This window comes from Euprymna scolopes, chromosome 35 (assembly GCF_053919585.1).
Source record: "Euprymna scolopes isolate OS-2025 chromosome 35, ASM5391958v1, whole genome shotgun sequence".
Lineage (NCBI taxonomy): Eukaryota > Metazoa > Mollusca > Cephalopoda > Sepiida > Sepiolidae > Euprymna > Euprymna scolopes.
This window is the reverse complement of record NC_136516.1, coordinates 74,544,898-74,559,244: the sequence shown is the minus strand read 5'-3', so window position 1 is coordinate 74,559,244 and position 14,347 is coordinate 74,544,898. Positions and strand designations below refer to the sequence as shown.

The following is a 14,347-nucleotide window of genomic DNA, read 5'->3' as shown; positions in this document are numbered from 1 at the left end:
CCAAGTGTCCAGTCCAGCGCGTCTGATTTTGAATGATTTTCATTTCAATACTATTACTATTTGATCGCTGAAAAACCACACTGTCAGGCGTTAGAGTCCTCCAGTTAATATTAAGTATTCTTCGGTGAAACCTTTCCAATAACTTGAAATGCCTTCTATATATTGTCCAGGTCTCTGATCCACATAGCAATGTAGTGATAACGCATACTTCGTAAACGCTTAGCTTTGTTTTTGATGAAATTCCCCGATCAGACCATACACGTTTCTCAAATTTGCCAAAAGCAGGACTGATTTTGGCTATTCTGTGATTTATATCAGCATCACGCGTACAGTCCTTACTCAGCGTACTACCCAGATAAACAAAATTGTCTGTGACTTTTAACTTCTTACCATCAACCAAGATGTTTGGTTCAACATATGGCATTCATATATGAGAGGAATACATAACATATATTTTCTTGAGGCTGATAATAAGTCTGAAAGCTTTGCAATCTTCTGACAACTCGTCCATAATCATCTGTGTGTCTGTTTCTGAGTGGGAAACAAGGTCTGCATCATCTGCATATAAAAGTTCAAGAACAAGGTTTTGAAAAGTCTTCGACTTTGCATTGAGACGTCTAAGGTTAAAACGTTTACCTGATGTGCGAAACCGAAACTTTACCCCAATGTCGCAATACATACATACATACATACATACATACATACATACATACATACATACATACATACACACATACACACATACATACATACATACATACATACATACATACACACACACACATACATACATACATACACACATACACACATACATACATACATACATACATACATACATACATACTCTCATTGTATAATTTATTCCTCAAGAAATGAACTGGGATTTTCTTTCAAAATTATTACATAAAATGTCTAAAGATTACCCTCCCCTGACGTGACCTTGTCTAGTTGAAGAATTAATAATTGCTTTCAGATTTTAGATTTTAGATATTAGTTAGTAATGCGATCAAGAATATAACAACGTTGTGGATGTTTTCTTTTTAGTTTCTTTTACTATTAGCTGGAAATACATACATACATACATACATACATACATACATACGTGTAAATATGTATGTAGTTATGAAAATAAACTGGAACCATGAGAAGATTATCACTCCAGTAATTATTAGGAGTAACTGAACTCTTGAAGAAGAATTTTAAAAACTACCTGGTAAATATACCCGGCGGACCAAGTGCAGGAGAGATTCAAGCAGTTGCACTTAAAAAGACTGTCAGAATCTTAAAAGATCTCTTGGTTAGAATATATGAGATAGTGAGTGAATGTTTGGCATCCGATAGGATGCCCATCCCCAGCTTGAACAAACTGATAAGAAAATTAAAAGAAAAGAAAACAAACATACATACGACTGCCTTTTATATAATAAATAGTTTTATATTAAATTTTTGTGGCTTTTGTACAACACCCAAACGAGGGTGTCTCTTTAGTCAATCTTTGTGAATATTTTATGTTCGCCGTTCTGTTAAATAGTGTGACGCTGTTCGTGTTAATTACATTTAGAGAATTTATGCAGTTATCGGTTCAGATTACGACGTAAAGATATTAGGAAGAAGGAAGTAAAAAAAGGGGGAGGGGAATAATAGCAGAAAAATATCAAGAAAGTTGGAAGTCATTTTGTTTTGTTTTTAGATATTATATTGAACTTCTATTTTTAGTTAAGCTACTTTACTCTGAGTAAACCAATGTTAACACGTTGAAGTCAACTCTCTCTCTCTCTCTGTCTTTGTCTGTCTGTCTGTCTGTCTGTCTCTCTCTCTCTCTATATATATATGTATATATATAACTACTTCATTTACTCACATAAATTAATATACGAAAGTATAAATTTATGCGTAAACTTTAAGTATTTACTTCAACAGTGTTCAATACGTAGGTAGAGCTAGTTAGCAAGTTATAAAATATATATGGCGATTAGTGGATGAAACGCGGAATATTCAGTGTAGCTTAATCGCCATATATATTTTATAACTTACTATATATATATATATATATATATATATATATATATATATATATATATATAGAGAGAGAGAGAGAGAGAGAGAGAAAGTGTGTATGTGTGTAATAGCAATTAGATTTTTAAAAAGTGGTTACAAATACCAACGATCTCTTTTAGATTAAAAAAATATCCTTATCGCACCAAAAGGCCTCTTAAGGCTTAAAAAATAAAATAAAAAAGAACGATATAAAAACACTCCCTTACAAAGGTTCACAAACTATATTTACTTCAATAAATTTGGTGTCTTCTCCCCTCTTCACCCCCTCCCATTTATGCTGACGAGGAGACGATATCCAGAAATATTTTACTTATTTCTCGATGGTTTTATTTGTAAATATCGAAGGAATAAAAGGATATTATACATATAAACACAATTTTATGTTTTCTTCTGTGAAAACTTGATAATTTCATGCACTTTGTATATATATATATATATATATATAATTTTTTTATGTAAATACAGTCATATCTTGCTACGATGTGCAGACCGTTTCAATCATATTAGATATCATCAGGCAAGAAAATTGAAACGGTCTGCACATCGTAGCAAGATATGATTGTATTTACATAAAAAATTTAAAAAATATATCTTTCTCTTTTATAATTGAGCATTATCAACGACTCCTGTTGAAATTCAATTATTTTGAATTTTTGATATCTTCCCACCAAAAAACTATATATATATATATATATATATATATATATATATATATATATATATATATATATATATATATATTAGCAAGGGTACCCCGCCTTACCTGACTTGACATGAAGTTCCGTTTGAAACACGCCTGCTATACTAATCATTTTCATCATGGGTAACGTGGATACCCCCACAACAATTTCAAAAATAAAAGAACGGATAAAAACATGTAATACAATCGCCCCCCCCACCCCAAAGAAGTATCTGATACCCTCTCCACCAGATATTTCGGCAGAACGGATCACTGTCCTAAGAAAACTCACGATTTTGTGAACCTAAAAACAATAACGTTTATAAACATTAATGCGTGCATTTATTTTTTATTTTGGTATATGTGTAGTTTAGCGGCGTATATTATTTGCCAGACAAAAAAAAAAAATAAAAACTATTTACTTTTATATAAAACACATTGTTAGAGCCAAAGGCTGAAATAAAACCAGAAAAAAATTTCATTTTTTTTTTTTTATCATTTACATTTATTATTCGAGGCCGCTATATTGCTTTTAAAATTTTGCCTTTCTAAGGTTTGGCAGATTGGCCTTTATAAGCTCTTTCATGAATTATGTTTTTGACGCCATATTTTTTTTTGAAATGAAAGAGTATAAAAAAGGCCAAATTTGGCCTTAAAAAGCCAATCTGTCAAACCTAAAAAGGGCAGATTTTAAACGTGTTTAGACGTGCACATTTAGTCTAATAAAAATGATAAAAACAACCATAAAAATGACATTTTTTTTGTTTTATTTCAGGCTTTGAGTCTAATAATGTTTTATATAAAAATAAAGTTTTTATAATTTTTTTGTCTGTCAGATAATTTACGCCGATAAACTACACGTTTACCTTTATTTTTTGTAAGGGCACGTTTTTACTGGCTTTTTTGTAAATAAAGGGAATTTTCGATTTGCTTGATTTAGATTTATTTTATGTTTCTAATGTAATCCCCTCCTCCAAAAAAAAATGAATTTGTCATATTTTGGGGGTTGTTTTGTCTATTAAATTGTTAGGTGAAAGTAGAGAATTGTCTCATATAATTTAAAAAATAATTAAATTTATCGTTATTTTATGTTTCCAATGTAATTCCCGCTCCCCACCAGAACAAAACAAATTGTATCTGTCAGATTTTGCCCTCCCCTCAATCGCCAAACTTAAAAAAATGCTAGAGGTGACAGGTCTCGTTGAACGCTTAGTGACCCAACAGTGGGTGTTCATTTTACGTTGAATTTATATAGAAAAGTGATCCCTCACGCTATGCTATCTTTTTTTTCAAAAATTCTTCTCTCATAATATTTATAAAGGCTATTTAAATGTATTAGGCTGAAAAAAGTAGATCTCCATTTTTTTAGGGGTTAAAGTTTAACCACTAAAAAAATAAAGATCGTGAACCAACGGCGTTTAATCGGTAAACGCCGCTGGGTCACGTCCTATAAAGTTACTTTTTCAATTAGAAAATTAAGTTTGTAATCGATGAAATTAACGTGAAAAAAGAAAAAAAAAAGTGTAAATTGTAGAATTTAGAGTGGGGCAGTAGATTTACATTTTCTTTTAGGTATTAAACGACGCTCCGTTTAAGGAAAAAAATAAAACAAACAAATGAAATATTTTCAGTTTTTTCGTACGTTTTTTTTTTGAATATTTAAAAAAAAAAACAATAAAAGCCAAACATTTTTCTATCTATACGGAATTATTTTTCCGGCTAGAAACTATATGAAATTACCAAATGATATTTGGTGAACGTTTGTTTTTTTATGGATAGCATCTAGGGGCAAATAACTCTAAAAAGAAGTTATAAAAAAGGTTGCTGTTGGAAATATTAATTATAAAATAAATTAAATTAAATATATTATCAATATAATTGTTGTTTAAAATTCATTAAATAACACTTTTAAATAGAATATTTAAAATAAATCGATTTTTCTTAATGTCATACGCAAATAAGGTGATCTCTTAATTGTATATTTTTGCAAGTATCATACTATATATAGAAATAAATGAAAGATTAAAGTAAGACACGTTTTGTATATATTAATCAAATTGTGAACAAACAAGCAAACAAACAAACAGACAGGAATGCGAATTTATATATATATATATATATATATATATATATATATATATATATATATATATACAGGATGTCCCAATAAACGGATCGTACATGCATATAAAATTGATTTTGTTAGTTTTGCTCTTATGAAAACTTGATAGATATTAGGTTGGTGCAAAAATGAAGTTAAATGTCAGAAAACGACATTATTTTTTCACCAACCTAATAATTTTATAATTTATTCATCTCTCACCGTCTCTCTCTGTCTTGACATTATCTGTTTCGTAGCACAAAATCAATCACTTAATTATTATATAATTCAGTGAATCTATTTTGCTCTTAACTCATTAGAAGAAATAGCAATAATCAAACCGCCAAAATGAAATAAAATGCGCTTGGACATGACTAGAAATCCTAAAATTGAAAGAGAAGCTGCAAATACCTTATAGTTTTCTTGCATTACGCCATTTTGAATTTCAATTTATTCATTATATGCTCTATAAATATATTGAGCTTCTTAAATAAGGATAGGTATATATATATATATATATATATATATATATATATATATATATATATATATATTATGCCTAAGCCTGATAAATCTATGCGCGAATGCCTAAGCCTAATGAATCCTAGCATGGATGAAACGCGGAATATTCTGTGTAGCTTAATTGTCATATATATTTTATAACTTACTATATATATATATATATATATATATATATATATATATATATATATATATATATATAGTCATCCACATACAGTACTGTTTCGCTGTTTTACAGCTCATCAGTGTGGCTAGACAAGCAACAAATTTAAGCCAGGATCGAAACCTGATTGCCCAAACGGCAGTCTGAGCTTCTAACCATTGTGCTATACGGCTGCTGCTATGCAGGCAGTGAATTAACAATGTTTTGACATTGTCCAAATACCTAAGCTCAATTTGTTTACACAAAGAGCATCGCTTCATTCGCTAATTGTAATTTGTATGTCACTTCCAAATATGCTCAACCCAAGATAGGGGGCATTATAGTCATCCACATACACTACTATATATATATATATATATATATATATATATATATATATATATATATATATATATATGTGTGTGTGTGTGTGTGTGTGTGTGTGTGTGTATATCCGTGTATGTGAATGTGGTCGTTTTCTATGTACCCCGAAACGGTCATACCGATATTTATAAAATTGTACACAAATGCACTTTATGTATCTGGCAGTGTTATTAAATGCGTTTTGTATCTGAATACCTTCGATAAGTATCCATGTCTGATAATCGAAATAGTCTGATGAAAGAAAGAACGGATGATTTGGACCAAAATTAACATCTTATACAAACTAGCATCACAAGTTTATTTGAGAAGTTTTATCACCGCACAAGCAGTAAGGACAGGCATATGAAATCAACAGTAAGGTCTTTGCTATGACAGGGGCACGTTCGAAATAAATGCTTTGATTTAAAGCACCACTGCACCATGAGACTTGACATTTTCATTTTAAACTTAAATTTAAGACATTATCACCGCACAAGCAGTAAGGACAGGCATAAAAAAATCAACAGTATGTCCTTTGATATGACATGGGTGCGTTCGAAATGAATGTTTCTAGTTAGAGCACAATTGAAGCATGATACTTGACTTTTACATTTTAAAATTTAATGCAAGACATTATGTATAAAAATACGGAGAGAGAGAGAGAGAGAGAGAGAGAGAGAGAGAGAGAGAGAGAGAGAGAGAGAGAGGCGGGAATGGGAAAGTTGACAATAATTTTCTTTTATTGAATCTTGGGAACGACTTTTAACTGGTTTCCTTCTCATAAACCAATGTGCAAATTGCATTTTACGTCTAAGTTTGTATAATACCATATAAGGAACATGCTACAACCATTTTATAGAAAATAGTACCATTCATATACTTTCGTTTTGAGAATGACTGAAATGCGATGACGTGATTCACCCACTGTACACGCGGGGTCGCCCATTCAGAAAAAGATAAAGAAACAAAGATACATAATTGTCGCCCACAAGGACAATCCCACACGTAAGATAATTTGCACATTCCTAAATCAGGTTCCGGGCTGAATTCTTAACTCTAGCAATATGTATATATATAACGAATCGATCTCTGGTCGAATCATAAGACACGACTTTTGACTTGTTGAGAGATCATCGAAGTGATTCTTAAAGAGCAGCTTGTTTTCATCACGAAACGAACACATAGTGAAAAGAAGCGAATTACGCCACCATGAAATCGACATTGTACAGCGCATTATTTACAGGGTTTCTGTTGGTATGTAAATTTTTCATTGTTATCTTTCTTTTTTCTTTTCTTTTTTACTTTCAACTATTTTTTATCTTTTCTTTTTAATACTTATCTGCACCTTTGAAAATTAAGGCACTAGCAGTTCTTCCTCTCCTATATTACAGGGTTATTTATTATACTATATATATATATATATATATATATATATATATATATATATATATATATATATATATATAATTCCATATATGTATATTTATACACGCATGTACATATATGCATGTACATATATACATATATATGTACATACATATATATTTATGTACATATATATGTACAGAATCTTAAAAAGTTCTGTACACACACACACACACACACACACACACACACACACACACACACACACACACACACACACACACATATATATATATATATATATATATATATATATATATATATATACAGGGTGTCTGAAAATGATCTAACGCATTTGTTGGTCCGAAAAAAGACAAAAAAAACAAAAAACAAAACAATTAAATCAAGAAAATATGATCTCATTTTGAGACACCCTGAATATATCCATATATCTATATCTATATCTATATCATATATATGTATGTACATATACAGGGTATCCATAAAGTCCGTGTGCGCCTTAAAATATTTATAATTGTATTTGTGATTGCAATAGAAATAACATATAAAAAGGATTTGATTTTGGAACAATTCATTTTAAAATTGCACACGGACTTTATGGACACTCTGGTTATGTATATATTTACTATATATATATATATACACATGTATATATATATGTATGTACATATACATACATACATACATACATGCATACATACACACATATACACATATATATGTATATATATATATATATATATATATATATATATATATATATATTGTGTCTCCAAATTATCTGACATATATGTTGGTCAAAAAAACAAAACAAAAAGAAACCCAATTAAATCAAGAAAATATTTAAAAAAAAGTGTAATGTACGTAGAATGTCATCATATTTCACACAGTCTTGCATATTAAATCGGCAAAATTTTGCCGATCATTGCTAACACACTATTGCACACGTTTGTATAGACCCTGTATATATATATATTATGATTTTTTAGGGATATGGTTTATTAGGCTATTCTTTCTCACATGCTTGAGAACAGAATTCCACAGAAATAAAGTTCGTTTTGACATGATTAAAATCTGAAAATATTTTCAAATTCAAAATGGCGTAATGGAAACATATTATAAGGTATTTACAGTTTCTCTCTCAATTTTCGGATGTTATCCATGTTAAAACAAACTTTATTTTCTTTTGATGGATTTATTGTTGCTTTTTCTTCTGATGAGTTAAGGGCCAAATAGATTCACTAATTGATGTAATAATTTAGTAATTGATTTTGCGCTACGATTGATGTTGCGCTACAAAACAGATACAGTCAAGAATTTTAAATATTAACTGAATTAAAGGAAGAAATTACAAGATGGTCAACATTAGGAACTTTTGAATATAGACTTTTGTCATTCGTTCACTATATTGCTCTGTAATTATATTGAGCTTCTTAAATATTATAAGGAAATAAAATATATTTCCACAGATACACACACACACACACACACACACACGCATATATATATATATATATATATATATATATATATATATATATATATATATATATATATATAATGTCCTCGTGTTTCCTAGAATGTAAGATGTAAACTTCTGTTTTCATCTTAAATTCTACGCAATTATGTAGAATGTAGAAACTATGCATAAATAGGATTCAGCCTTCTAGTGAAATAGAATCAATTATCTAATAAGAAACAATAAAAATGAATAAGTAATTAATTAACGCTCATTTTCCAAATTAATTAACCTTCATATAGTAGTCGCTCGCATATCCATGGCTGAATGTATTAATAAGTTCGTTTTAATAATTTTTTAATGGAAAAATTTGGTTTCTAATATCAATGTCAGAGCGAGAAAACAAGTCCCTTTAATTTATCGCACCTATATTATCAACACAACTGCTCGCTTTTATTTAAGCAAGGAATACAACACAGTTCTTTTGAAATATTGTCGATATAGTAGAAAGAAAAGATTCAAACACAATTATTTGTATGTCTAGTTTGCATAACTATATCTTAACAGTTTATTATGAATTAATGCTTGGTGGTATTCATTTGTAATTTTCTTATCTTATTTTCTCTTTATATATACCTCTTTTTTATAGTTTTTAAGTAGTCAATATTTTTGTAGAATACAGGCATTTAACATATAAAGATATCTCTCCAGTTTTCAACGTAAAACTCAAATAGACAAACCAAACTTTGCTTCTAAAGTCAGTTTTTATTTATTTACTAGCAGTTCAGACCGGCTTTGCTTGGGCCCTATATACTGTTCATAACTTTATGTGCATATGTATATATATATATATATATATTATAAAGTTTGATTAATGCCCAGGTAACCTACATCTAAAATTTTAAATATTTAGACCCAAAATTGGCGGAGGATTTTGGTACAGTCTTTAAAAGTCAGCCTTTTCAACTTTGACCTCTTTGCAGCACAATTTTCGCCCAAAAACTGATTAAAAAGCTTGCTGCATGTCTGAATACCCTTTAAGTAAAATTTCAAATGCTTAAACCTAAAATTGGCTGAATAGTTTGCTAGACAGCAAAGGTAAAATCTTTTGAACTGTAATTCCTTGGCCGTCAAATTTTCAACCCAAAACCGATTAAAAAGCTTGCCCTATGCCTAAATACACTTTATATAAAATTTCAAATGTTTAGGCCAGTAATTTGATAGAGACCGCAGAGATCCAAACTTTTTAAAACTTTGATCCCAATTTGGACCCTTTAATATTTATTGTTTTTAGCTCAAATAAAATTAAAAAGTTTGATCCATGTCCAAGTCACCTACATCTAAAATTTTAAGTGTTTAGACTCAAAATTGTCGGAGGAGTTTGGTAGAGTTTTGAAAGGTAATATCGTTAAACCATAACCCCTTGACAGCCAAATTTCTTGCCGGAAACCGATTAAAAAGATTTTCCAAAATCTCAATACCCCTTATGTCAAATATCGAATCTATAGACTGAAAATTGACAGAGTAGTTTGGTAGGGAAATGTACACACACAGACACACACAATTTCACTTTTATAGATATATAGATTGTGAACTGTGTTATTGCCAACATAATTACTGAATTTGCTACTATATGTTTTATAATAATTTGAAACGTTTTTAATTAATCACCAAAATATTAACGAAGGAAATGACTCGTATTATAAGTAAAAAATTTATTAAAGTTGTCACTCTTACAACTCCACTTTGATTTCATTTTCTGTAGAAGTTTTATAAACGCATAAGAATAAAAAATGACTTCACTTCATCTCGGGCAACATTGGGTATGTGCAATTAATATGGCACTTGTGCCCAATCGTTCTACATTCTCCCGACTAATCTGACAAGCAGCAAAATCTCACCCATTCACTGCTGAGACACCTAGATGCCTGGAAGCTTTTTACACTATGAGTTTCTTCTCTGCGGACTGCAAGACCTTGGCATTCCCTACCCGTTTCCTGTTCCTAACACGCAGAAGTTTAAATGTGAACACACACCCCACTCCGTAACTCCCAACATAGTCTCCTTTTGGGTCGAAAAAACAAAAACACAAAACACAAAGCAAAAGAAAAAAAGTTAGCTTTTAATATCAATGTCAAAGAGAGAAAACAACTCAACTTTCTTGACAGAGTTGAAAATAGATTTCGTAGTCTAGTGGGTGATGCCCCTTTCTCTTCCCTGCATAGAAGAGACGTTGCGAGCCTGCCTCTGCTTTATCGTTATTTTCATGGTAAGTTCTCGTCTGAGCTCTAATATATGCTCCTTTCTCGCCAAACTTTCACGAAAAGCACTCGTCTATCTGAAACCACTATCAATAATCCTCACCCACTCCTTATCAGTGCCTAAACCTAAACGTAGATTCCATGACAAAGCTTCTTTCTTAGAACTGCACGCCTGTGGAGCTCTCTTCCGTTTGCCTGCTTTCCAGCCGACTACAATATGGTTGTCTTCAAGTCCAACGTAAACAAATTCTCGATTAGCCGTCCGCTTAAGTAATCCAATTTACCAAATTTCCACTACTAACGATTGCTACGATATTGTCCTATTGACGACTGTAACTCATTAACCTTTATCCTCGAGTGGCTTCCGGGCATTGATATTTTGTGACCCCTCTCTCTCTCATATATATATATATATATATATATATATATATATATATATATATATATATATATATACTAAAATTTATTTAATTTATCACACCTATATTACCAACAAAACAGCTCACTTTTATTTAAGCAAGTAATACAATACAATCATTTTGAAACAAAACAAAAACAGTAAACCAAGGAGATGAAATAGGTATCCCCTCCCCGTTTCCTGCTTTTCTGAGTGTACTAATGTAATGCGAAGGGATATCTTATTGCTCAACTCCCCACAATGTCTCCTTATATTTCAAGTGGCAATATGCTCTGTTTATGGCGAAAAAGAGTAAAAAAAAACAAAACAAAACAAAAACTAACAACAACAATAACAACAAAATAATAATAAAAAAAGAAAAGAAACAGAACAACATAAAACAAATAAACTAAGGCAATGAAATGATTCCTGATATGTCATCCAGACTTGTTCACTATTTAGAAATGTGTAAAGCATCTCGTCTGATTAACCAAACGAATTGGATTATTCTAGACGCACCACATTATTCACATATAAAAATAGAAAGATCGCTCAGCAAATATCAGGTTTAAATGCCGAGTGCGTGCCTCAGAATATTAGCTGCGTTAGTCAAGACAATTTTCGCAATTTCTTTCAGTTTAATTTGTTCTTGGGGATTTTCCAGATTATTTTTCCTCACGTTTTAGTTTCAAACGCTTAAGGATCCAACTATTGCGCATGCGTATGTACAAATGTTTCGTTGCAAATTTAGTGAGCGTCTACATGCATGTTTCTATTTTTGCTAGGTGATCTACCAACGTGTATTTAATTTAACTATAGTCTACTTGTAATACCCTATTCTATTAAGCAGTCTAATTTTTTATATACTAATAAGTAGGGCTATGGCACGAGAAAATTCTTATCATTGTTTCGACTCTCGAGTATATATACGGCACAGTTAGACACAGTTAATCAAATGAGAACAACATTACTATATCTAAAAGCATATAAGATACTAATTGATATATACTCGAGAGTTAAAATAATGAAAAGAATATTGTCTTGTCATAGCTCTACTAATGAGTCATCGGTAACCAAGGCCAAAATCCACTCGAGGATAAAGGTTACGAGACTTTCACTTGGATGAAGGAAAATGCTATGAGTGGACTGCAAAACAACTTACATGTCGCTAGTTGGCGTTCGTCGATTATGTGGACTGGTTTCTGCACTCAAGGATGTTAGTTAAAGTTTTGTTGTTTTCGGGATTGCTGTGCGTTGTATGGTGACAATCGCATCTTTTTATTCCAATTTCTTCTTCTTCGCCTTCTTCTTGTTCCCATTATTATTATTATTATTATTATTATTATTATTATTATTATTATTATTATTATTATTATTATTATTATTATTATGTTCGTCAATTTCACATCTCTTTCTCAAGATCATGTGGAATTGAGCAAAGTGCATCTATGATGATTGGCACAATGGAAGTTTTCTTATTCCACAACTTAGCAATCCTCATCCTCAGTTTCTGAGAGTTTATTATTATTATTATTATTATTATTATTATTATTATTATTATTATTATTGGCTCTAGTGATTTACCAGTAAATGTTTGGATGTTTCTTCCTCTCCTCCCTTTCCATCCCCCTTGATGCATCATACCGATATTATTTTGTATTAGAGGTTTTTTTGCACAAGTTATCATCAACTTACAATTATACAGTTACAGTTTTCATGATTCCATGTGGTGTTTCTTTATATTTTACATCTGTAGCAGCTTTTATATGTAAGGGTTGCGCCTGTAGCATATGTGTCTTAGTTTTCGCATTCAAGGGCTTTCCTTAATATTTCAGCAGATTTCATTATTGTTATCCATTGTATCTTCTCAGCTATCCCTCTGATTCCAACTTCCCCATTTTATTTTCAAAGTGTTTCGGTATTGTTCCTAGTTCTCCTACTGGTGTTATCTTGACTTTCTCCATCTTCCATATCCCTTTACACTCTCTGTATAATTCCGTGTATTGGCTACTTTTCTTTGTCTCCTTGATCTTCACTCTGTGGTCTGCTGAAACGGCGAAATCTACGATCTGGCAGGACTTTTTCTTCTTATTGACTGATTCTTATCATTAAAAAAAGAAGCCGAAGATTGTCAGAACACGATTGTTTTTGCAATGTCGGCACACGTAGCTGATAGCTTTCAGGCGACCTGGCACGTCCGAAGTCATGTCGGCGTTGCTGTCTGAGCCGATATGATGCGAAACCCCAAATTAGCAACGAGGACAGTGCATCACTAAAGATCTGTTTTGAGGCAGCTGAAGAATGTATTTCACGATTATTATTATTATTATTATTATTATTATTAGTAGTAGTAGTAGTAGTAGTAGTGGTAGTAGTAGTAGTAGTCACAGATACCATTATCAAAGATTTCTCTTTGTTGCATTCTCTGGAGTCTGAGTGACAAGTCTCCCCAGGTTTTCAGTACAATCCACCTCTTTCGATAACCATTGCAAATGAATTTACGTTATCGTAACAGCTGCTTACCATTATTATTTGTTTATTTTTATTTATTTTATTTTTGCAGATAATTATAAACCAGACCAACGGCTTTGCAAGTAAGTAATCCATTTTAATTGTTATACTTATATACTACATTGATTAATAGATTAATATGATATTCTAATTTGGAGCGGGCGTGATCCTGACAAATACCGTGGTCGGTGGCATATGTACATCGAGTTTAAATCTTATGGAGTATATTACAATGACAAACGTGCCTGATATATTCGTGAAATGGTATGAACCCCTGAATACCGATATCTCTTGGTAAGATAACAATTTGCTTTCATTGATCTGTGTACAGATTATTGTTTTCATAAACGTTCACGGTTTCCACCTGTAACGAAGCGGTGCGCTCTTATGGTAACATAGCGTGCATGGACGCGTGTGAAAAATAATCATGAGCAGTAGTATAGGTGGCTAGCGAAAATAATAGCA

At 31.3% G+C, this 14,347-nt stretch overlaps 1 protein-coding gene across 1 annotated transcript in view; it reads left to right on the top strand.

Annotated features, from left to right (window-relative positions):
- Window positions 1-6,838: 6,838 nt before the first annotated feature.
- Window positions 6,839-14,347, top strand: part of LOC145259659 (collagen alpha-4(VI) chain-like) — a 48,919-nt gene continuing 41,410 nt past the window's right edge. Inside the window, exons 1-2 of the mRNA XM_080117316.1 lie at window positions 6,839-7,122; window positions 13,935-13,965. Of these exons, the coding sequence (XP_079973442.1) occupies window positions 7,078-7,122; window positions 13,935-13,965 (76 nt within the window). The 5' untranslated portion in view covers window positions 6,839-7,077. The remainder of the gene's footprint in view (window positions 7,123-13,934; window positions 13,966-14,347) is intronic.